The following is a 22,995-nucleotide window of genomic DNA, read 5'->3' as shown; positions in this document are numbered from 1 at the left end:
CCTCTCAAAATAAATTGGAAGTTTATTAAGTGGTGGAGTAGAATTCTACAGATTTAACTTCCTGGCCAAAATCACTTCAGATTCGCTTTCATTTGGGAGATTTTTCCCACCTTTGCAAAAAAAGGCGAGTCACATTTTGAAATGTTCACAAAAGAAATCAATTCCACTTTACAATACTTTGGACCAGATCACACCAACAAGGCTTCAACAAGTCTGCCGCCTCTTCTTGGGAGAGGGAGGCGGGGGGGGGGGGGGGAGAAGGTAATTTGGAAGTAACGATGCAGAGGGAAGGATGGGCGCACACGGGGGGGGCTCCCCACAATAGGCAGCTTCTCTACCAGGTTTGGCAGCCACAAAGCCGCCCTCACTGCCGCCTCCGCTTGCAGCTAATTCCCAAAGTGTGCATGATTATTTAGGACTCCCTCCTCGGCTCTTAAGGCAGGAGATGAACTGGCCATGATAAGACGGCGGGAAAATCACGCGGAATCTGCCCTGATTTGGCGACGCAAGACAAAGATGAAAAGGGAGCCTGGTTTTCCTGACGTGGCAAATTTCTCTTGAAATTTCCAAAATTAGGAGGACATTCCAACCTCCATGGAGAACACGAGGCGAGTGGAGATTCAGGGTTGGGCACCAGTAAACAAAACAGCGAAGCAATCCTGCACTGGGGTGGGTGGGTGAGTGTGGGGGGGCCGTTCAGTATCTAACTCTTGAGAAGGTCCCAGGGGGCTTGCTTGAAAAGTGGCTGGAGGGTCTGCAGCCCAGCTCTAGGCTCTGCTTGCTGGAAGAATTGCTTGCCTTCAGGGACGGGACCATCCCAACCCTCCCCTCCTTCCCCTTGGAAACCAGAAGGCACCAGTTCGAAGTAAAGTGTCGGCCTCCCAAAAGGGGGGATTTGCAGTATGGCTTTTAAATTCCAGGGTCTGCTTAAAGGGGGGGGGAGACGGGAAACTACATGATAGTGCCTTGCAAGCACCCCCTCGAAAGCCAGGACCGCTCCCCCCTCCCCAATTCAGTTGGGACTTTGTGGCCTCAACAGCAAACTAAACACCGTTTATAAGACCGTGGCAACAGTGAATTTCTCCAGAAGTCCAGAGTTACAGTAAGAAGATTGGAAAGAAATCTTTCCTTATTAGGATACTATTGTGCTCCAACTGTTCAAAGCATCTGATTCGCCCCCTCCCTGGGAGCCACTGGCATTGGGGTATTGCAGGGGAGAAGGAGCAGAGTGCAAGGTGCTCACCAAGAGATCTGAGCCACCGTTTTCTTGATTCGGCCACTTGGCCACTGCACCTTCCCACCGATTAGGTAGCACCAAACGCCCCAGTCTTGGGAGACATGCATTTTGTTTGGGGTCGGGCGTGGCCTACAAAGAAGAAGCAGGATCACTGGTCCCTCTGAAGCCCACTTTCTCCTGCCAGCTCCAGTGGTGCCATTACCTCGTTCAGCTCCCCTCTGTGCCAAGAGGGGCAATGCCAGTTTGTCTCCCTGTCCCGGTTGGTTCAGCCGCGACAGCATCATGGCCAAGCAGCAGCAAGCATGTATTTGGGAGGTCCCCAAATACAAAAAAACAGTCCCACCTAAACCGGGGAAGATTGTCCCAGGAATCTCCCCTCTGCCCCCACTTTAAAGTGCTGAGATTGAGCGACTGGGAAGAGGGAGGGGGAGGGAGGGCCATGAAAGCTGGAAGGGAAAGGAAGGACTGACTGGGATGAAAGGTCCAGAGAGCCTGGGGAAGGGAGACCACCTCGTATCCTGGCAGGCTGCTCTCGTCCTGATTCGGGGACAGACAAAAAAGACCACAACCAAGTGTAAAGCAGAAGCAAATGAGCTTCGGAGTTTGCAGCTTCCGCTGTGGCTGGTAGTTAAAAGCCAGAGAGGGAAGGTCGGTTAGTTGCTTGGTTTTTAAGCCCAACTTTCCAGGGGGAACTTTTCACGCACAAGAGGCATGGCAGAAATCCTTAGCAGGAGGAATCCTCTCTGGGGATAAGGACTCTGTGACCCGCTGCTTCCTTGCCCTCCAGCCCCAATATGCTTGCAAAGTGAAAAGGTCAACAGTCCTCTGGGTCCTCCAAGCTGGGACAGGACCCCATGCAGGAAGCAGTTTTCGGAAGGATACCTGAGCCAAGGCATTATTCATATTATACACATATAAATTCCTACATAGACAAACCTCCTGGTTTTTGTTTTTTTCATAATGTAAATGTTCACATTTTTCTCCCTGCATTGCTGCAGATAAGTTAAGAAAATATATATATATAGATAGATAGATAGATATTTACCACCCCATCCAGCTTCTCCCCAGTTCGCAACAGGGCACAAACTCCTCCCGATGACACCTGGGGATCAGGATGCCAGCACTGAACACTGTTTTGGAGGGGGAGGGATCTCCTCTGGAGAGCATCGGCCCTCCCGCACCCCTACCTGTGGCCGTGGAATGATCCTGGGAAGCCCCGGCCCCAGGGACACTGGGAGGGATACCTGGGAACAAGGGCACCCTTTCCTCCTGAATGGGAGGGAGGCAACGGAGGAAGGCTGGGGTCTCCGCGGGGGTCCCCTCCTTGCTAGTTTTGAGGCGCTCCCTGGGCCGAAGCGAGTCCTGCGCTCCCCCTTAGGCCAGGCGGGATCTGGTACGGCAGGGACCCGCTTGCCTGGTGTTTGCTTGGGTGACGGTGATTCCCCACCTTCCGTCAGGTACAATTCCTCTGGGAATTCTTCCCTTCACCAGGAATGCCGCTAGACGCCTCCCTTCAGGTCCCCGGAATCGGGACGGGGTCAAACCTGGGAACGGCAGACGCCCGGCTTCGGTTTATGCCGACGGCCAGATGGGGAGCGGGTGGGCCTCCGTGTTGAAGACGTACTGGTCCAGGTTGATCAAGTTCACGTCGTCCGAGAAGAGCAGGAAAAAGTACTTGAGGGTTTCGCCCAGGAAAAAACTCTCCATTTTATCTCTGGGCTCCGGATTGCTGGGGCTCTGGACATTGTCGATGGACGTGTAGCCCCCCGTCTGGACCTGGAGGGAAGAACCCAAGTGTGGAATTTGAAGGCTGCTCATGCAAAGCCTGTTTTATTTATTTAAATAAGAAGGAAAAGGAGAAGTTAGGAGAATGGGAGGAAAGAAAATTAGTAAGAAGTGGCATCTTTGAGAGACCAAGAGAAAATGGTTACAGGAGGAAGAAGGGAAATAAAGGACCTATTAGTAGATTAAAGGGAATTGTATTAATATTATTAATGGCATGTAGTCAAGATGTAAGGGAAATACAGTAACACTGTTGATTGTGGATAATTAATTAAGTTAAATATTCTCTATGTAAAAATTGAGGATGTATGTACCAAGGGATGACATGTGAAAGGATAATTTGGTTTAACCTTGAAGAAAATGTACGTTAAAAGACGAAGATGAAACATTAAAGACTGGAATGGCGAATTTGAAAAAATATACTTAGCAATGGAGTTGATACTACTGTAAGAGATTAGAAATTAGAGCAATTAGTGATATTGTTTATATATTAAGAAGAAAATAAGTTTAAGATAAAAATATGGAAAGGGAATAATATGGCTGAAATTGAAAAAAAGAACTGATATAAAATGGATTATGTATACGAGAGGATGTAAAAGCCCCGGGCAACACTTTGTTTATAAAATATGATAAAAAATTTGATTAAAAAATTAAAAACCTTGAATTAGGAAAAAGCCTGCTTTACCCCAGCCAATTCTCCCTGGCTGGGTGGGTGGAGGGTTTCCTCCTCTCCTTGCTCCCTCTGATGGATCCCCCATTGCTGAATTGGATTGCCCCAAGCTCAGGCTTACCCGGGTGTATCGGTTGAAGCTCTGCAAGATCTCCCAGCCCCAATCCTGGTACTTCTTATCGCCGGTGAAGCGATAGAGGTAGAAGAGACTTTCCACCGTCTCGGGACGCAGGAGGTTGTGCCTATCGGCGGTCTGTGGAAAGGGGAGCAGAAGGGAAGCTGAAGGGCATTTCTGGGTCTGGGGGTGGCTCGGATGCCCACCGCAAGGCAGGCTCTAAATTGCCAGGCTCGTCCCCCGATTGGCGCTCAGGGCAGGATCAGCTCCTCACCTTGATCTCCACGTCCTTCCGGTCCTTTTGCGGGTGCATGTTGAAGTGGACGATCTCGGGGCTCAGTCCGGTCTCTACTTGCACGTACATCTGGTAGCAGGTTTCCGCCAGCTCCGCCGCCAGGGTCAGGTGATCTGCAGGGAGCCCGTTGTGAGCGCCGAGGGCCAGGACTCCAGGCAAGAAGCAGACCAGGTGATCCTGCTCCGGAGACACAGAGAGAGGAGAGCTTGTGGGATCCCAAGTGCCTCTCCTCTGCTGGAGCTCAGCTCTGGGGAGGGGGGGGGTGACGCTCCTGGGCTCCCTGCATGCCACGCTTGGCTGGCTGCATTGCCAGCTGCCTTCCTGTGGCGCCTCTGAGAAGGGTGTCTGGTCCGAAAGAGAGGAGCTGATGTGTCAGTGGAAGCGAAGAAGGAAGGGGGGAGGATCTGCGCAGGCAGTTATGAGCCCTTCAGAAATGCAGGTGCTGGCAGTCCAGGGGGGGATCTGATTCTCCACGGGGGACTGAAAGGCCCAGCAGAAGGGCTGCAAACGCATCGCTGACTGGGAGCCTGAAACCTGACTCATTCAGCCAGTCCACCCACTGCCATTCAGAAACTGGGGGGGGGGGGGGGGGGGACGTGCCTAACGGCTCAGCAATCCTCTTGGTAAACACGGAGGGTATCTGGTTGCTGAAGAGGAAGCAAGAGCCTCTGCCTTCTCCCACCCACCCACCGCAAAGACACTCGGTAAGAGCAGAATTGTGGGGGGAAAGGAAGCCCCTCTGCTCCCCCCCCCCCAGTCCCTGAAAGAAGGCTCACCATCTTCGCACTGAAACGGCCGTGAGCGAGTTCCCCAACAAAGCTCAGCCTTTTGGGATAGGATTTCCGGAGCAGGTGCGTTTTCACGCCCTCAATAGCCTTCACGTAGTCTTCCAGGAGCCTGTTTGGGGGGGGGAGGGGGGAGACACCAACATCAGTGGCTGGGCTGCTGCTAGCAAGGCCCCGGGGTGCAGCTTTTTCTGCATTTGGCTCATTTGCAGTTATCTTCAGCCCGCCAACTGCAGCAACACCAGCCACTGTGTCTGAGAACGGGCGTAGGTGCCCGCGTGCCTGCTTTCCCAAGAAGCCCAGCTGCAGGGAAGCATTCCTGGCTGTGAGAATGAACTAGCTATTCCCATCCTGGCTTCAAATCCACCCAACTTCCACTCCTGTACAAAGCTTGCAGGGAAAGCCCTAGACTTCTGCACAAAAAATCCTGCCAGGCGTCGAAGGAAGGAAGGAAGGAAGGAAGGAAGGAAGGAAGGAAGGAAGGAAGGAAGGGAGGGAGGGAGGGAGGGAGGGAATTTGAAAAGGAATTACTCGTTCTCCTTCTTCCCTCCCTGGATCCACTGCTTGAGCAAATACTCGTAGTAGCTGTCCGCTCGAGCGCCCAGGGTGTAGACTCCGAGATGGGTGAACTGCCCACTGTTGGTGTTGATAAACATGGGCACCAGGCCGTCGTGCTTGCCGGAGAGGGAGTGGACGTGTCTCATCACCCGGTCCACTGCGTTCTAGGAAGCAAAGGGACAAACCGCAAGGGAGCTTTGGTACCCTCTTCCTCTGGAACCAGAACCAGGAAAAGCAGCACACCAAGGGGGTTCTGGAGTCCGTGTAGCAGCCAGAATTCTGAGGGAATGGACCCGGTTCCATCAAGCCTCAACCTGGGGGGCTTACAATCTCTATGCCCTGAAGGGTCTGCGCCCCAAGAAGAAAAGCAGAAAGCCTTCACTAGTCTATCAGGAGACACGTTTCCTCCGAGCTCCCTTCCTCCTCTTTACCATTTACTGCAACTGAATAGCAAAGAGGGAGACGGACGACCCAAATTCTGTACTGTAACTGACTGTCCCAAAAGCTGAAGAAGTCCCCCCCTTCATGATTAAGTGGTTTCTCCCCCTCCGTGTGCCCCTCCCCCCCTCCCAGCATAGGCATATAAGAGGAAGGAGCCTAGGCAATCCACTCCCTCACTCCCTGGTACCTTAAATTTGTCTTCACCGGTCAGGCGTGAGAGCTCCCTGAATTCCAGCTGGATGCTGGTCACTTCGGCCACAGTGCTGTCAGAGGTCCAGCGTGGGGGGTGGGCTGTGCCCTTCCCAATGTTGACATCCGAAAAGGGGATCTTGGAAGGGGTGTTAAAGGCTGGCATGAGCCTGCTCCCGATATCTTTCTGAACAAGGGAGAAATTGCACAAGGGTAGGAGGGAGAGAAAGGAAAGAAAGAAAGAAGAAAGAAAGACAGACCGTTTTTTGGTGCTGGGAGAGAGGAGAGACCGACTCAGGGGCCTTCCTGATCCTTCTTGAGGAGGGGAGGGGCCCTCCGGGGGTCTTCAGAGGCCAGCAAGGCACTTACCGCTTTTTCCAGGAAGAGGCTGTCCCCAGACAAGTGGTAGGTGCTCAGCAGGCCCCCCAGGATACGAATGGCGCTCTCAAAGAGATTGACATCCACGTCTTTCTTGAAGTCCAGCTCCTTGGCAACCCACTCTCGGGCTTCTTTGAACTCTGCATAAGGAAAGGAACCCCCAGGAGTTTCAGGCAGGAAGGGAAAAGCTCGGCCAAGGACCGGCCTCCGGATCCCGCCTACTCTGAGAGAGCAGGGCTCAGTGGCTGCGGGGGGGGGGGGGGGGGGAGGAGGAGATTTATCCATGAGTCTGAGAAGCTTCTCCTTTGCCTGCTGGTTACGCGGGGTTCTCCCTCCAAACAGGCGCCCCTCAGAGGCAGCCGCCTCAACCTACAAGGCTGATTTTTGTGGGCGGACAAAGGCAGAGAGAAAAGGAGGGAGCCCGCTGTGCCTAACACCTCTAGACTCCCCTGGCTGTGGGAGGAAGGACGAGCAAACCGGCAGGCGAGGCACAGACCTGCCTTTAAGCCCAAGATCCACATGGTGTCCAGCGCGTCGATGAGCGTCAGCCCGAGGCCAAACCATTCGTTGAAGGACTTGGAGATGGGCTTCAGCTCGTCGTGGCCCCAGGCAAACTCCTTGTAGCCTTTCCAGGCGTGGCGGAAGGCTTCGATCACCGCCAGCTGGCGCTTATTGAGGGCCCCTGAAAGAGGAAGGAAGGGACGTCGGGAGCTGCTCTGGAGGGGAAAGGTCTCCGTCACAGGAGAAGGCCCTGCGGAAGAAGAGAGGGTGGGCTGCCACCTCAGCAAAGCCCCCCTGCCCACTACCTGGCTCTTTCTGGTCTTCGGATGCCACGGCGGAAGGCCTCCCCAGGTGGTTTATTTTCTTGGAAGGCGGCTCAGGGCTGAGGTTGGGCTCAATCACGGCTCCCCTCCAACTGCAGAAAGAGGCTTTTTATTGCTTTCTCTGCTCCGGGGGCCTTCTCTATTCTACGCTACAGCCGGTGGCACAAAGACACCCCCAGTCATAGGGGAGCATTCTACACCACCTTCCCTGCCGATCGGCACAAGTGGGCAGTCCTTGTTTGGCATGGCTCCCGGCATCCCCAGACCAGGCCTCTGTTAGCTGCGACCTGTTCACCTGCTAGTCAACCATCCCATCTTCCCTACGTTACTAAAACGAGCAGGAGTCCAAAACTGTCCTAGGCGAAACAGAGAGGAGCAAATGGCTCACCTAATGACGGGCTTATCCGGGTTCGGCACCTGAGCTGCCTGGCCAGGTTTTCCCTCCGCTTCTTGGGATCTGGCCTCCGTCTCTCGCCAAGGTGGCCGGATCTGAAGATTTGGAGGCCCTCGCCGGACAGGAATCTGTTTCAGAGGTTTCTGGAGGAAAAAAAAGAATGGAAAGGAATCGGTTGATGGGCAGGAGTGGAGAAATCACAGCTGGAAGTCAAAATGCATCGAAGACAGCAAGGAAAAAGGAGAACCGCTCCAGTCGTGTTAGGCTGCCCCGTTGGCCTAAGGCGGGTGATTTACTCCAGTCGGCAAAGGCTAGTCTGGGTCTCAGTCCGCTTAGAAAAATTCCTTCCAGGTAGAAAGTTCAAAGGCCAGACTGACAAACAACAATGGACACACGCAGCTGAGCTGCCTAAAAGCTGCTAACCCTCCCCTTAGCTTACAATAAGATAATACGGGGGGGAGTGGGGAGGAAGGGGGGGGAGTTACCTGAGGTGAAAAGTCCCTGAGATTGGCATCGGCTTTCTGGGGTATCGGGAGAATGGCCTGATTTGCTGGATTCAATCCAGGGATCTCCAGGTCAGCCTTCTGCTCCTCCAAAGACCGGCTGGCCTCACCTGCACGGAGAAATTAATTGCAATGAACCTGATGCAATGGAGTGAAACCAGCCGCTGAGACCAGGGCTGCCACTCAAGGCTGGTTCCAAGAAAGAAAGGAACACTTCATCATTTTCTCCTGCGAAATCTCCTGCTTCCCACACAATTTAAAACAAAAACCCGCAACCGAAGCAATGCTTGGAAGTTTGGGAAACACCACAGCTTGAAAAGTTGGGACACATTTCAATTTCTAAAACTAGTTTGTCCCAGTAAGGCCACAGAGCAGAATAACCTTTTATTTGCAAATAAGCCCCAGGTAGCTCCAGAGACACTCAGGGCTTCTGAGCAGGCAGGTACAGGGTTGTGGTTGATAGCCGTTTCAAAATCAACCCGTTTCCATTAAGCAACAGTTAACGTAGGGTAGAAGAGCTAGCAGGCGCTTACTTTTCCACGGGTCAGCCATATTGGCATACGTCCTGATCCCACAGACCACCAGGAAGGCAAAGAGGAAGAGGATGATGCTGCGCTGGAGGCGGGACAGCTGCTTCCATTTCTGAGGGTGAACATTGAAAAAGGGAACCTTCAGCCTGCAAACACGGACTGACCCCAACCCCTCTGCATGAGTCGTCCCCCCACTCCCAAACACCATTGTAGGCTGCCTACTCGCACCTCCCTCTTATCTTTGTATGCCAAGTATGACAGCTGAAATATTTGTTTGATGCATTTGACGAATAGAGGAGGCACTTCGCAGCAGAATGAAAAGAACAAATCCCTCCTGACTTGATGATTGATGGCAGACAACAAAGCACCCTCTCCAAGCCCAGAGTCAACCCACGTCTCCCCCACCAAATGCCTCAGGAAAGCAGCCGCTGCTTCTCTCATGCCCCTTTGCAAATACCCTCCTCCTCTCAGCGCCCTGCCTTAAATGAGGAAGAAATCCTTACGTACAATGCAATTCATGGCGCCTGGAAAAAGGCTGCTGCCTGGCTCCACTCCGCTTCTCCCGTATTCAGTGGGATGGCAGCTGCCCGACACACACAACCCCTTCTCCGCTAAGTGTCTCAAAGGAGAAGCTCCTTGAAAGGCGAGCAACAGCTTGTGGTTACTTGCCACGCCCCTAAATGAGTCCTTTCTTTTCTCGAAATGATCCAATAACGAGAAATGCACCTGCTGCCAGGGAACATTTCTCTGAAAAACAAAACTATCTAAATGGAGGCAAAGCCTGTGCATTTCCATCCACGCTTGATGGTGATGTGCTGCTTTCAGGATCAAAGGCAGCAGAGTTTTTAAAACTGTGCATTATTGGGTAACAGTTGACACACCCAGAGGCACCAAACTGGATTTTATGACATGTGAGATCCTGAACTTGATGGATTCTTAATCCACCCGCCCTGTCCTTTGGTCTTAAACAGAAGGACGCAACTCCCATGTTCAGATGCAATCTATCCCAAGTTGTGTTCAATTTATATTTTACCAACAAAGAAATAAAGGGAAGCTAGTACAGATCTATTTCAAGCTATTTAGCTCTCGTCAGTTAGTCATACCTGCCATTGGGTAGCTGACGAGAGCTAAATAGCTTGAAATAGATCTATACTAAAGGTAAAAGTTCCCCTCGTGCTAGTCGTTCCCCACTCTAGGGGGCGGTGCTCATCTCCGTTTCAAAGCAGAAGAGCCAGAGCTGTCCGAAGACGTCTCCGTGGTCATGTGGCCGGCATGATTCAACACCGAAGGCACATGGAACACTGTTTTCTTCCCACCAAAGATGGTTCCCATTTTTCTACTTGCATTTTTTACCTACTTTCGAACTGCTAGGTTGGCAGAAGCTGGGACAAGTCACGGGAACTCACTCCATTACATGGTGCTTGGGATTCGAACTGCTGACCTTTCTGACAGACAAGCTCAGCCTCTTAGCCACTGCGTCCCTTAGATCTATACTAGTCTCTCTTTATTTCTTTGTTGGTAAAATATAAATTTAACACAAAAATAGTCTGTCATGAAAGTGACTGCCTGCGAAGGTCCCTGGATTGGGGCCGAAAGCGGAAGCCGTATGTGCTCCGTCCCATATTTGGGTAGACCAGGCTCTACTCAAGAGTAGAAAGTTCTGGGGATCCTAAAGCTGCCAAACACCAGAAATATTTGACCAGGCGCCATGGGAATCACACACCTTTTGATCTGCAACAAACAGGAGTCCTTCAAAGCCGTATTTATCATGACTAAGCCTGTTACAATCCATGGAGGAAACGGGTTTACTTCGATGGTCACTGACCCTGTCCACTGTAGACCTCACCCCGTTCCTCAGAGGTCCGTAAAGGGAGCGTGCATAAGCGGACCAGCCTGCCTACCGTCCCTGTCCTGCTGTCCCCATTGATATGTACTCCTTTCTTATGTATATACGTATAACTGCTTATACTTATACTGTTTATATGTTATATTCATACTTATACTTGTTTTCTCATTCATGTTTGACAAACCAAATGAAATACATAAATAAATATAGATTCCACCCAGATTTTATGCCAATGACCTCTCTCTCTCTCTCTCCTTGGGCCTCAGCATGCCTCCCCTGTAAAATGGGCCCAATGCGGCTGGCTCATGCAAGACTGGAGTTTTGCATTAACTCTTTTCCTCTTGCCTCCAATCCCTGCAAAGTTTTCCTCCCCCAGCAAAAAGCAAAGAGACTCCGCCCTGAGCCTTGATTGCCTCTCCCATTCTCTCTCTCTAGGACTCAGCATTCCTCCCCTGCAAAATGGGCCCATAGGACTGGCTCCCCTCTAGACTGGCTGGCTCTCCAAGGACTTCAACCTTAAACTGTCTACCGTGGACCTCGCCCCATTCCTAAGAGTCCGTAAAAGGGGGGGTGCATAAGGGCACCAGCCTGCCTACCGTCCCTGTCCCCCTGTCCCCATTGATTTGTACTCGTGTACTTATACCTGCTTATTCTTATACTGCTTGAATGTTATATTCATACTTGTTTTCTCCCACATGCCTGACAAACCAAAATAAATATAGGAAATAAACAAACGGCCTGATGGCTAAAGGAGCGAGGCTTCTTGGTCTGTTCAGCCTGGCTGCCTTTTCAGCACCGCCCCTCGGACAGCAAACCCCGAAGACCCACGTCAGCAGCCGCTCCTGGCACCTCCCAGCCCCACTCAGGCCAGGGAGGGCTCGACCTGCGGCCTTCCCCGCATCGTGCAGCGGTTCCGCTCCGGGAAGGGGCCAGTCCTCCCGCAGTGGCCCAGGCGCTGCAATTCCTACCCCGCCGCCAGGGGGCGCGGGGCAAAGGCTGCTCCCGCCCGCTACCTCTGCCCCGTCCCGACTCTATGGCTCCTCTCACCCGCCAGCAGGAACGCCTCCGCCAGGCCTTGCTGTTGTTGTAGCCGCCGCCGCTCGCCTGGAACTGGCCGCCGCTGAGGGTGACCGAGATGAAGTCCCGCCGCGGTGGGGTCAGAAGTGGCGGCGGCGGCGGCGGCGGCGGAGAAGAGGAGGTGGCCGCGTACATGGCGGCGAACGGTTTTCCTTTAGGAGCCGCGGAGCTCACCTCCGCCCGCCGCCATGTTTCTTCCTGTTGATGTCCGCGGCAGCGAGAGAGCAGCCTAGAGCGGCCGCGCAGGGACACCGCGGACTCCCTCCTTTCTTGGAGAGCTTAAGTTGCCATAGCGCCCTCTAGTCTTCACTGGGAGACGCGCAGGAGGCTGGCCGGGTTAGCCGGATCAAAATAGCACGTGAGAACCGAACTTTGGGACGCCACGTGACCCAACCCTCAACTCTTTGGGACGCCACGTGACTCTTTGAAGGCCTCCCATCCCCTCTCCAAAGCCAATGTTTTGTTCCTCTTGCTTGCAGCCAGCCTGATGCTTTGTATTCTATGCTGCCCTTCCTAGCTGATTCTTAGACTTGTAAGGAGGATGAAGAGGAGAAGAAAACAGGAGCATCTTTGGAAGCCAAATTGGTGGCATCGAAAGTGATACTGTGCCATTAAAACTAGCGCCCCCCCCCTTGATCAAATCTCCAGCCTACCCCCTTAATGTTCTGACTGAGGCTTCCTAAGAGCCTGAAGCAAACTCCTGGTCCCGACAAAAAACCCTTTTATTAATTTCCTGTGGATTCTGCTCATTCACCTCCAGCAAAGTCTTTCGAGGGAGGAATTATGGTCACAGAGCTTCTCTGGCTTGGAGAGCTTCCAGGCAGATCTCTGCAGAATTTGGCCAGGAGTCTCGGAGAGTCAGGAACCAATGAAGCAAACTAATGGTCTCCTGCAAACTCCACTCCCCCTTCACGCCTCTTTTATTTCCTCTGGGAGGGGGTATTCATTGTCCACCTTACTCCCTAGTCGACCCCTGTTCTTTAGCTGTTCCCTTCATCTGGCCACTCTGCACATGTGCAGACTGGGAACAGGCTCCAGCTGTTCATCTGCCTCAGTGATGTCTGAATCTGGAGGCAGCTGATAACTGTCAGAGAGCTCTGGCCCCCTCTCTGCCTCTGACACAGAGCCCTCATCAGAGCCTTCCCCAGACTCCAGAACTGGCCCAGGTTCCTCCCCAACCTCCTCACTCTCTGAATCTACTGCCAGCTCCACTGGCTACTGGCAGGCCACAACACTTAAGAATGCAGAAACATAAGAAGCAAACGTCCTCAGGGCTGCTCTTAAAATTCAGTTTAATATGAAGAAAAATTCTCAGATATCCAGTCGTTTTCCCGACCTTCCTCCAGAAAGGTAAACATGCCTTGCTTTTCAAAAAAACCCGCTCTTTTTTCAAAGTTACTTTTTTTCTAAAAAGAATTGCTTTAGTTTTTAAAAGAAATATGGACCTTTTCCCCAAAATGGAGCTGTCCAGCTTCAGCCAAAGCTAAAAATTCAGCTTTGCTTTCATCAAGAAGAAATGGAGATGGAAGGTTTTTGCCCCGGATATATTTTTCCAGCCCCTGCAAAAAAAAAAAGAATTTGACATACTGAATGTGGAGAGATTGTTTTAGGACACCTCAAAGGCTAGAAAACCCCAAAAGGCGGAGAAGAACAGAATTACAGAATTAAAGTTAATGATGGAGAAATTTTCTTTTGATTCTCTCTGCTTTCTGCAACAATCACAAACCATTCTTTATTTTTAAAATCAGTCCTTTTCTATCCACTTTATACACACTGTGGATTTTACCCGATATCTACCTCTTTCTATCTTCCGTGTTCATATTATTTTCCACCAATTGTTATATATTTTCTTCAGGCTGCTTTCCACTTTAGGGCACCAATCACCTGCTCTTAAAACAATGTTTACAAGGCGAGGGAAGGGTTTCTAGGTGCGCCAGGCCTAATTTAATATTAGCATTGCTTACGTGCAAAGCAAAGCTTCTACTGCTAAATTCTGGCTCTTCCCTTGTTTTGCAAGGGCAAAAAAAAAACCATTGAGTAAATGTTTACAAAGAATTCTGCTGCCTTTATTCCTGAGTCAGTGCAAAAACCAGTCCTGACCCTTTAGCGACATATTCAACCCTTTTGGAGCTCAACAGAAAATCATTTTTCTGACCTCTCCAAAGTAAGAGACCAGAGGCGAGATCTCACACACAGCAGGCGGTTCCTCGTCTTGGGAGAAACTGGAGAAAGGCAGGGAAACAAAAACATTTAAGGCTCTCCACAAATGCAACTCTCCACAAATGCAACTCTCCACAAATGCAATTCTCCACAAATGCAACTCTCCACAAATGCAACTTACGCTGGAGGATAATAAAGGTCCAAATGCATGAAAGTTTATTCTCTGGAATAACCAAATCTGGGACTGGGATAATAATTCTAGATTTAAATATGGATCCAATTCAACTAAATTGCCTTTGAACATGGGGAGTTTTTATATTAATTGTTAACCATTCAAGTAGCCCTTTCATGGGTGCCTGGTAAATAGTGACACTTGTTCCAACATCCCCAATTTAAATCGTAAAAATCAATATTGACTTACCTTTAAAGCATTCCCATCCGACTCAAAAACACTTTTCAGAAGCTTGAATTGAATCAGACGTGTAGCCGATTGACACAGTCCTGTGCACCCAGGACTTTGCAGCAGGGGCCCAAGGTTGCCCCTTCGCCCCTGCCAAGCCTCGTGGCCAACCGGGCTGATCAAGCAAAGCAAACCCACCTGTCCTTTTCCGGGATCGGCTGCCCGCCCTCTGCCACGAATCTTCCCCCCGCCTTCATGGCCCAGCGGTAATGCTGAGAGAGGATGGAGCTTCGTGCCGTAGTCGGTGTGTCCCGAGCAGCCGGGTCTGCGTTCTTCAGGGGGGAGAACTCTTCTTCCCTCGGGACTTCGAAAGCGACAAAGTTTCTGTCAATCCAGGAACAAAGAGTTGGGTGCTTAAAAATGGCCAGCAGATGGTTTAATTCTACACAGGCCGTTTTACTTGGCAATGCCAAGCTAGTGAAACATTGGAGGCGATACCCCCATAACTGTGGTTCACCCTTCATTCCTTTAGATTGTTATAGGTCTTTTGAGATGCCCACAGAGGTGAAGGTAACTCGCCACCTGTTTGCCAAGTGAAATCCTGGCTCAGCTGCTCACCGTGGAAGCGCCCCTTTCAACCCCCATCCCAGAACAGATGTCCCACCCCCAAGAGCAGGTTTCCCCCTGCACCCTAATGCCAACCACTGATCTGCACAGGGCACCTCCGAAATAGGGAGGGGGACCAGATGAGCCAGCTGCAGAGTGGGGGGGGAGGGGGGGTTCGCTGGCAGCATTATTCCAGTTCGCTTCACGCATGCACAATTGTCTGTAAATTGTTCTGGGCATGCGCAGAACATTATAAAATGCCTAAAAACCATGCATGGATGACCGGGGAACTGGTTGGGGGGGGGGGGGGCTGGGCCAGCCTGCTATCCCTACTGGTTTGGCAACCCAGGCCCAATTTCCACTACCGGTTGGCCCGAACCGGTGTGAATCAGTAGCAACCCACCTCTGGTGTGTGTGCGTGTGTAATGCTTCTGTAGACTTTATGTTAATGCAGAAACCTGGAAGGCTGCACTGCCCCCTCCCTGCCACCCCCTCCCCTCCGCAGCCGGCTCTGTTCCACTGTGGAGTCCCCAGGCCCAAAGAAAAGGGAAGAGAGCCATCGGCCACTAACTTAGCAAACGGGAAGACATCAAACACAAACTTCTCCAGCTTTATCCCGTTGGGCTCGAGAGGCTCCACCCGGCGGCCTTCCTCGTCCACGTAAGCCACTTTCTTGATGGCCACGTGGGGCATCAGCTGCGACTCGAACTGCCTGGGGAGGAGAGAACCAACTCTGCCACCAAGGGCCCCCCCCCCCCCTGCAGGCAGCTTTCCAAGGCCAGGACTGTCTTCAGGAAGCCCGGCCCCAAAGCCGGCCAGGACCATCCTCAGCCCAGCTGGGGCCTCCCCACACCAAGAAGCAGCAGCCCCCGTGGGAGATCCACCCCCAATTTTACTCCCACGCAGCCTGGGAAGTTTTTTTCAACCCTGGAAGTGAAAAGAGCTGAATGGGGGAATGTCGGACTCGGCTGTGAAAAGGGGAACAGAAATTTCTCGTGTCTCAGCATATGATTTTTGGTGACTCCCTGAAAACCGTTTCACAATTTTAATATCGGGAGGCCTCCCTGCGGTTTGTTCAGACACATGTTGTTTTTTCCTCCTCCTGAATAACACTCAGCTGACTGGCAGTTTGGAAGAGCAGTTAAACTACCTCCAACAGCCCTCAATGTCCAGGTTAAAAGCAGGGAGACCTCCCTGGATCCAATTAAACATCAAGAATCTCTCTTCTCCTCCTTTGTTTTTGCTCCTGGAAAGCTCACCCCGCTCTGGGGCCCCCCTCGGTGCTGATTGGGGGTGGGGGGTCAAGGGACTTACTCGGCCACTTCCCGAAGGAAGTCGAGGCTGAAGAAATGGTTGCAGATGTTTCCTGCCCAGTAAGCCAAGCGGCCATCAGGACTGCGTTCCTCGGCCGTTTCCGCAACGATCTCACTGTACTCAACCACCTGAACGGCTCCGTCCACGCGACACACCACCCCGACAGGCTCGGCCGGGTAGGCTTTCTCCACCACCTGCAAAGGCGGCGTTCAGGGGCCGTTCATTTCGGGAGATGCGACGCCAAAAGAGGCTGGACTTAAACCAGGCCGCACCACCCTTTCACCTTGGCACCACAATCCGCTCCTTTCGAGACGCAAAAGCCGATGAAGACGGGGTCCACCATTTTGACCAGGATGTTGTCCACGCAGTAGACGTGGACAAACTGGACGCCCCGTCGCTGCATGTCCTGCAGGATCTTGTGGTCCACCAGGGCGCGATACAAGCCACCATTGCCATCTGCAACACAGGAGGCCACAACGGCTTTCTACGCCTCCACTCACCACAGGCGTCCCCGCTTACCTTCGGCTACAGTGGGCCCCTCATTCCAGAAGGGGCTTTGACGTATGAGACTCCTACCAAAGGCGAGTGCAGAGAAACTGCAGGGAAAGTCGCGGAAGGCCCCCCCTCCCCCGTGCCAGAAAAGAGCCGCACACCTGGCGCCATGGCGATCTTGCCCTTCTCCTCCAGGATCACCTTCCCGTCGAAGGAAACAGCCGGCAGCATCCTCTGCTCAAACAGGATGACGTTCGACTCGTCCAGATGGAAATAATGATGATCCCGGAAGAATTTCTCTGTCGGCCCCAGCGTGAACTCACTGGTCATGATGTACCTGCAAGAGAAGCCAGATCCCGGGGCATTAGAGGACCTCCCACCCGATCCCTTCCTGCCACTGCTTAAGCTGCCCGGGGCTGTGGGACCCACCAGGGCACCAGGCACTGCGAGCCAAACTTCTGGCCTGCCAGCTGCTCCACTCTGCGGATCCTCTCGGCCTGGATCTGGTAGAGGGTCTTGTGGCTGGGCAGGCCCACGTCGAACATGCCCTTGGGGTAGGGCACCCCCAAACGCGTCCCTTGCCCGCCAGCCAGCAGCAGTGCGGCCACCTTGCCCTGGGAGATCTGGCGGAGGCCTGGAGGACGGAAGGTACAGCTGGCATCAGCCCAGCCCTCTTGAGAGACCCCCCCCCAGCACTCGGATCCCTTGCCAGGCAGGTCACCCACCTTCCTCCTCCCACCGCTGCAGAGCCTCCGGGTCGCCGCTGCCGACGCTGCCCACCACCTCGTGCGGAAGGGGCTCCATGCGCCCGTCCAGCTTCTCCGGGCAGGGCCGTTGCTGGCGGGCGAAGGCCTGGGCCGCCCGGCGGCAATGCGCGGCCAGCTCCTCGGCCTCCAGCAGTGCCAGCGGCCCCAGCAGCGCCTCCCGCTCCGCCGGCCCCAGCTCGGCCCAGAAGCGCAGCAGGTGGGGCTGGCCGGCACGCTCCAAGCGGCCCCGCATCGCCTCCTCCGGCGGCCCCATGGCCGGGCGCGGGCAGGATCCCCCAGGCGCCCTTCCGCCGCTTGCCCAAAGGGGCCGTTTAGCTGCTGGGCTCAGCCGTCGGTCCCGCCCCGTCCGGCCAGGCGGAGCTCTCGGGCGCGGAGCCCCGCTGCGGGGCGGGGGCAGCGGGGCCGAGGGCGAAAGGGAAGCCCGGGAGGAGGGAGGCTGCGGCGCCCCCTGGCCCGGGGGCCGTGGGGGGCCTGGGCCGGCCGAGGGCGCCCCCTGCCCCCATCCCCTCCGGGGCTCGCGTGGGGAGGGGGGAGGGGCCGAGGCGGCTGCTGCCGCACAGCGAAATCAAACCAGCTGGCGGGCCGGCGGAGCCAATGGGCGTCGAGGGGCCGGGCCGGGCGTCCAATGAGCGGAGGGCGGTGACGTCACGCGAGCTCCGCCGCCCGCCGCCCGCCCCATTGTCCGCCGGCCGAGCCCCGATGGCGCCGGAGCGCAGGGCGGAGGGTCCCCCGCGGGCCTTCCTGCAGAGCCTCCGCCCGCTCTACGACATCCTGGACGAGCGGCGGAGGGGATACGTCCACCTGCGGGAGATCGAGTCGCGCTGGCTGCAGCCGGGCGGGGAAGCGGGGCCGCTGCCGCCGGGGGTCCTGGAGGGGCTGCGCCGGGCGGCTCCGGCCAGCGGCTACCTGACCTTCGAGCGCTTCGTGCTGGGGCTCCGGCTGGCGCTCCTGGGCCCCGAGGCAGACGACGGCCTCGGCGGGAAAGTCGCGGCCCGAGCGCCCGGCCCCCCGACTGAACGGGCCCCCCACGCCCCTCGGAGCCTGGAGCAGAGCAGCCGCGGCGGGCGGGAGGAGCAGCAGCTGCAGGGCAAGCGAGCCGGTGAGGGATCGCGAAGGGGCCCAGGAGCTTCCCTGGCCACGTGCAGAGTTCTTTTCGCTGGGGAGCTTCCCCTGGTTGATGACCGATCACACAACTCTGAACAATTTGGGTTTAATTGCGAAACGGGAGGGGGGGTCCCTGGTGGGACATGAAGGGGAAAAACTGATTCAAGAGTGAGGGGGGGTCACTCCCAGGGCCTGGGGGCTGCACCCGGGAGAAACAGCCCCCCATCGGAGGGCAGATTGCAAAAGGAGTTTTAAATTTGGGGGGGGGGAATGAGGGAAAGGGGAAGAAAGGATCAAAATTGCTGCTTCCTTGTGAGTGGTGGGTTTACCAAGAGCTCCTCCCCTTAAACTGGGACTCTGTCTCCCACTCCTCTTCCCCTCTGCAGCAGGAGAGGCCGGTGAGAGCCGGAAGCCAAGGGAGCAGCTGGGAAAGGAGGGTCACTGCAAGGAGCCCCGGAGGCAGCTGAGCATTCGAGGGGAAAGGCGGAGACACACTATCACCCACGGAGTGGACTACGAGATGGTATTCCCACTCCTGTGCCCCCCCCCATCCCCGCCTGGTAGAAGAGCTGGCAAGGCAGAGGGAGGCTCCCCCAGCTGGCCTGCAGGACTACAGCTTGCCTCCCCAGTAGTGCGCTGGGAGCAATGGGAACTGTAGTTTTCCCAACTGGGGAAAGGCGCCTGCGCCCGTCATGCCCTCTCGTGTGGCAGTTGGGAGGGGGGTGTTGTGGAGATGAAAGGGAGGGTGTCTGCCTTCCCTGCTGATGCCCTTGCCCCCTGGGTGTCTCCCGGCAGCTGAAGCAGATGAAGGAGCTGGAGAAGGAGAAGGATTTCCTGCTGCAGGGGCTGGAGCTGGTGGAGGAGGCCCGGGGCTGGTACCACCAGCAGCTCCATCGCCTGCAGGGACACCAGAAGCAGCTGGCACAAAGCAAAGGCCGCCAGGTGAGGGCGAGAGGCAGGTGGGGGACCCTGGAATCGCCACCCAGAAGGGGAGGGCTGGCCGGCCTGCTTGGAGGGGGCCAATACCCAACCACAGACCCCCCTCCCCTTTCTTCCCAGCAGGAAGAGGAGAGTCGGATTCAGCTGAACCATCTCGTCCCCCAAGTGGAGCTGCCCCAGTGCCTCTGCCAGCTGCTCTCCCTCTCTGCCAAGGTGAGGGGCAATGGGGGGTTGCGGTTGGGGGGGGGAAGTTACCCTGTCATACAAATGAAATAAATCAACTTTGCTGGCATCTGGCACTGCCTATAAGGACTAGAAACCTGTTATGTGCTTTTCGCTAAACCCCCTTTCTCTTCAGCCTGGGAACTCAAGTCCCACCGTCTCCCACAGCCCACCGGCCACTCTGCTGGGCCCCTCCCCACCCCTAGGGCCACAACAGACCATCAACATGCTGAAAGAACAGAACAGGCTTCTCACCAAGGTCAGCGGGGAGCAGGAGCCCCCTTGCACCCCATCTCTTTTTTTGGTGGGGGGGGGAGAAGGCCCCCACTGGCTACTTTGCTAACACCGCTTTACACACACACCCCCAGGAGGTGACGGAGAAAGGCCACCGGATCACCCAGCTGGAGCAGGAGAAGTCTGCCCTTATCAAGCAGCTCTTTGGTGCTCGGGCCGAAAGTACCAAGGACAGCAGCCAGCTGGACTCCACCTTTATTTAGCCTCTGGACACCCATTGCCTCTTTCTGGAGCATCCCCCGCCCTCCGAGACTGGGAAAATGGGACATCTCCCATGGGGGGAAGGCTGCAGAAGAATCTGGAACCTGTCCCCCCCGCTCTCTTTGCAGACTGACCCTTCTGGACCCCACGGCCAGCAGGAGGCATTACAGCACCTTCTCTGGTCAAGAATATCCTTAATGGGCGCTTTGCAGGGTCAGGAGTGGGGCTGAGACTCCCAAGGAAGCCCCCTCCCTGACTGCCACACTCCTGGACGTTCAAAAAAAATGTGTAGCAGCCCCGTCAGACTCCAGGGGTCCCAGGTCCCTCCTCTTAGAATAAACACGGACTCTCTTTTGTGCCTGGGCCTTTGAATGATATGGGCATTTTTTAATTTTATTTTTATGGCTGACATTTCCATGCTGCTCTACTCCAAACTGTGCCCGCAGAAGGGCATATATATGTGTATGCACTTCCTCTGTGTAACAGAAAACCTTCCGAATCCGCTTGGTTTCCTTCCCGCTGGGAGGGAAGTCCCCCGTCCCCCCCAGGCATGTTCAGCTGACAGGCTGCTTACAAGTAGCTGTTTTTCATTATAAGAGGAAGCTGCCAAAGGATTTGGGACTCTGACTTCCCCTCCAGTTACTACAGAGGTCCCTTATGTTTACAAATAAACACTGTGTCGTTTTCTATTTCTGCATCACACTTTTGAGGATGTTTTTTTTTAAAAAAAAATACTGTACATGTGTTAGTTTTGTCATTGTGCAGATCCAAATTAAAAAAAATTTAACCTTTATTTTGCTGTTGCTTTTACATTCGTGCCTGGCGTAGATCCCAGGGGTCCGTAGGGGCTTGAGCCTGAAATTAGAGGCCCAAAGGGAAAGCGGGGTATGGCTGAGTCTGCTCAAGAGAGGCTGATAAAATCAAAATTTCTGGCCGCAGGAGAGCTTTTTCCTCAAGAAGGACGCAAGGACCAAGTTACGGATCTGTGTTTAATCAACTGGATTGTTTACTTTCAAAAAGGAGTTTTTTCAGAGAATGAAGAGGTCTGCTCTGCCAGAGAGTAATCTTGGGGGGGGGGGGGACTTTTTAAAGTTATGAATCCAGTTGTCCGTATTTTTGCACTGAGTTTTGGGAGGGGGGAGAAGTGGGCTAGACCAGCAGGCTGCTCATTCCTGGAAAAACAATGACTGGGTTGTGTGTGTTTTGTTCTGTTTTTTGTCTTTTCAATGCACGACAGGGTCCTTCGGAGGAAACGTAGAACGAAAGAGGCCCAGTTTGGGCGAGAGACCCAAATTTTCAACTCCCCCAACCTCAGGGCTTCCCCCCACAGGGAGCATCAATGCAGAAGGAGGGTCACTTGTCCCAGGCAGCCATCCAGAAACAACTGGAAGCTTGCTCTGGCTCCAGAGAGCAGATCTCTTTGTCCTTCCAGAACAGCTGGATGGGGTTGGGGAAGGTGGGGCTGGTTGAATGTCCAGAATCCTGCCCCACCCAAATGTACTTATGGCTTAACGTATTTGCAAGACTTTGCCAGGAATGGATCTGTTTACAATGTCTCCGTTTCTGCCGTTTTGCAACCACGTTCCTCTGTTTATCGTCAGCCAGCCAGAATCCAGGGGGAACGACTGGGCTCCCACCTGCTTTGTGGCCCCTTTCTTAATTCTGTAGCAACCTGGGTGCCCCCCACCACCACCCCTGAAACATGGGCCTGGATTACTGCCTGATCGTGTTATTTAATAAGGCATTCCAGATGTTAAGACTGGAAGGAGCCAGTTCTGCAAAGTCAGGCTTAGTGCAGGAATCTGGGCTTCCACCCCACATCACCCACCCCCCAACTCAAATCGCCTTTTTCTCTTGGCTTCCTCTGCTCTTAAGTTCAGGTTGAGGGCGGATCGCAGGACCTCTCCTATCCGAAGGTCCAATGTTGCTTTGGCTTTGTGCATTTTCAGATCATCGCAGATGTTTTGCTGAAGTCAGAATGAGTCCCACCCTTCTCTTCTTCCCTGAATTTGGGCCCTTCAGGAGGAAGAGAAAAGGAGGCATCCAGGCATTCAGATGAGGGATGGTTATGAAGAATAAATGCCCTTGAGCGTCTTCCTTGACCAAATCCTGGAGAAAAGCAACCCAGGTTGATCACCCCCTTGTTGGTGGGCCTCTTGAAGGCATCTGACCAGTCTTCCTGGAAGCCTTGGAGCCAGGCTGCTTCAGTCCTGCCCAGTTGGGGCATCTCTGCCCAGATGCTCCTTGTCTCCTTGGGTGTGGCCAGAGACACTGAGGATAATCGTCTTTTGTCCCGGAGAAGTTGGCCTCAAAAGACCCCTTGGGCTTCTGTCCAAGTGGAAATGCCAAGAGAGGGGCACCCCAGGCCCAATTTGGAGCGTTTATGCTTCCAAATTATTTCCATAGAAACGTTCATGTTTTGTGTGGCTGGCATCTAATTTTGGAAGAAGGGAACAAACTAGAGAGACTATGAGGGAACTCGCTATAAATAGTCATTTCTTTATCCACTGAATCCCACAGAGGGGGGTTATTTTATGCTACAAAGGTTGGTTTGTTCTCTCCTCACTGAGTTGGCATGGAGGGTCTTTGCCCATCCAGCTGTAGAGAGGCTGGTAAACTTCTGTCTTGAAGGCCGGGACTTCAAGCCCCGTCCGTTGCTGGACCTGGCTAGGCTGATGTAAGAGGCAGGGCCTTCTTGGGGGAAGTCTGTCTGTCTCACGGCATCCTTGGAGGGCACTCCTAGCGTACTTGGAAAGAACTCTGATGGGCACGGAGCCTTCGGCATCCGGAAAGGATCCAAACAGCTCCTCAACTCAGAAGCAAGCTCTCCAGGCAACTTACAGCAGAAGCCTGGATGAAGGTTTAGCTGTTT

At 53.9% G+C, this 22,995-nt stretch overlaps 3 protein-coding genes across 6 annotated transcripts; 1 reads left to right on the top strand and 2 right to left on the bottom strand.

Moving 5' to 3' along the window:
- Positions 1-4: 4 nt before the first annotated feature.
- MAN1B1 (mannosidase alpha class 1B member 1) lies at positions 5-11,841 on the bottom strand. Of its 2 annotated transcripts, none has more exons than XM_081967119.1 (14): positions 11,595-11,841; positions 8,705-8,813; positions 8,154-8,281; positions 7,663-7,811; positions 7,257-7,366; positions 6,947-7,132; positions 6,442-6,590; positions 6,071-6,259; positions 5,416-5,606; positions 4,876-4,996; positions 4,079-4,276; positions 3,811-3,942; positions 1,440-3,013; positions 5-1,366 (listed from the first exon to the last, which is right to left on the bottom strand). In XM_081967119.1, the coding sequence occupies exons 1-13, from the start codon at positions 11,757-11,759 to the stop codon at positions 2,810-2,812; spliced, it is 2,031 nt and encodes a 676-aa protein (XP_081823245.1). In that variant the 5' UTR covers positions 11,760-11,841; the 3' UTR covers positions 5-1,366; positions 1,440-2,809. The 2 variants fall into 2 exon arrangements, with proteins under 2 accessions (XP_081823245.1, XP_081823244.1); XM_081967118.1 differs by lacking the exon at positions 11,595-11,841 and adding an exon at positions 9,209-9,331.
- A 1,058-nt stretch (positions 11,842-12,899) lies between these two features.
- UAP1L1 (UDP-N-acetylglucosamine pyrophosphorylase 1 like 1) lies at positions 12,900-17,824 on the bottom strand. Its single transcript, XM_081967450.1, has 9 exons — positions 17,322-17,824; positions 17,026-17,230; positions 16,758-16,933; positions 16,388-16,560; positions 16,105-16,298; positions 15,362-15,502; positions 14,383-14,568; positions 13,780-13,846; positions 12,900-13,183 (listed from the first exon to the last, which is right to left on the bottom strand). Exons 1-9 carry the CDS (start codon positions 17,614-17,616, stop codon positions 13,046-13,048), a joined length of 1,575 nt encoding a protein of 524 aa, XP_081823576.1. The 5' UTR covers positions 17,617-17,824; the 3' UTR covers positions 12,900-13,045.
- Positions 17,825-17,899: 75 nt separating this feature from the next.
- Positions 17,900-20,896, top strand: SAPCD2 (suppressor APC domain containing 2). 3 transcript variants are annotated; one of them, XM_081967453.1, is made up of 6 exons: positions 17,900-18,462; positions 18,857-18,990; positions 19,263-19,409; positions 19,527-19,619; positions 19,765-19,887; positions 19,997-20,896. In XM_081967453.1, exons 1-6 carry the CDS (start codon positions 17,958-17,960, stop codon positions 20,123-20,125), a joined length of 1,131 nt encoding a protein of 376 aa, XP_081823579.1. In that variant the 5' UTR covers positions 17,900-17,957; the 3' UTR covers positions 20,126-20,896. The 3 variants fall into 3 exon arrangements, with proteins under 3 accessions (XP_081823579.1, XP_081823578.1, XP_081823577.1); XM_081967452.1 differs by having other exon boundaries at positions 18,854-18,990; positions 19,530-19,619; XM_081967451.1 differs by having other exon boundaries at positions 18,854-18,990.
- Positions 20,897-22,995: the final 2,099 nt, after the last annotated feature.

The sequence above is a fragment of the Natrix helvetica genome (genome assembly GCF_964273705.1).
Source record: "Natrix helvetica genome assembly, chromosome: 15".
Taxonomy (NCBI): Eukaryota; Metazoa; Chordata; class Lepidosauria; order Squamata; family Natricidae; genus Natrix; species Natrix helvetica.
This window is presented reverse-complemented; position numbering and strand designations above follow the sequence as displayed.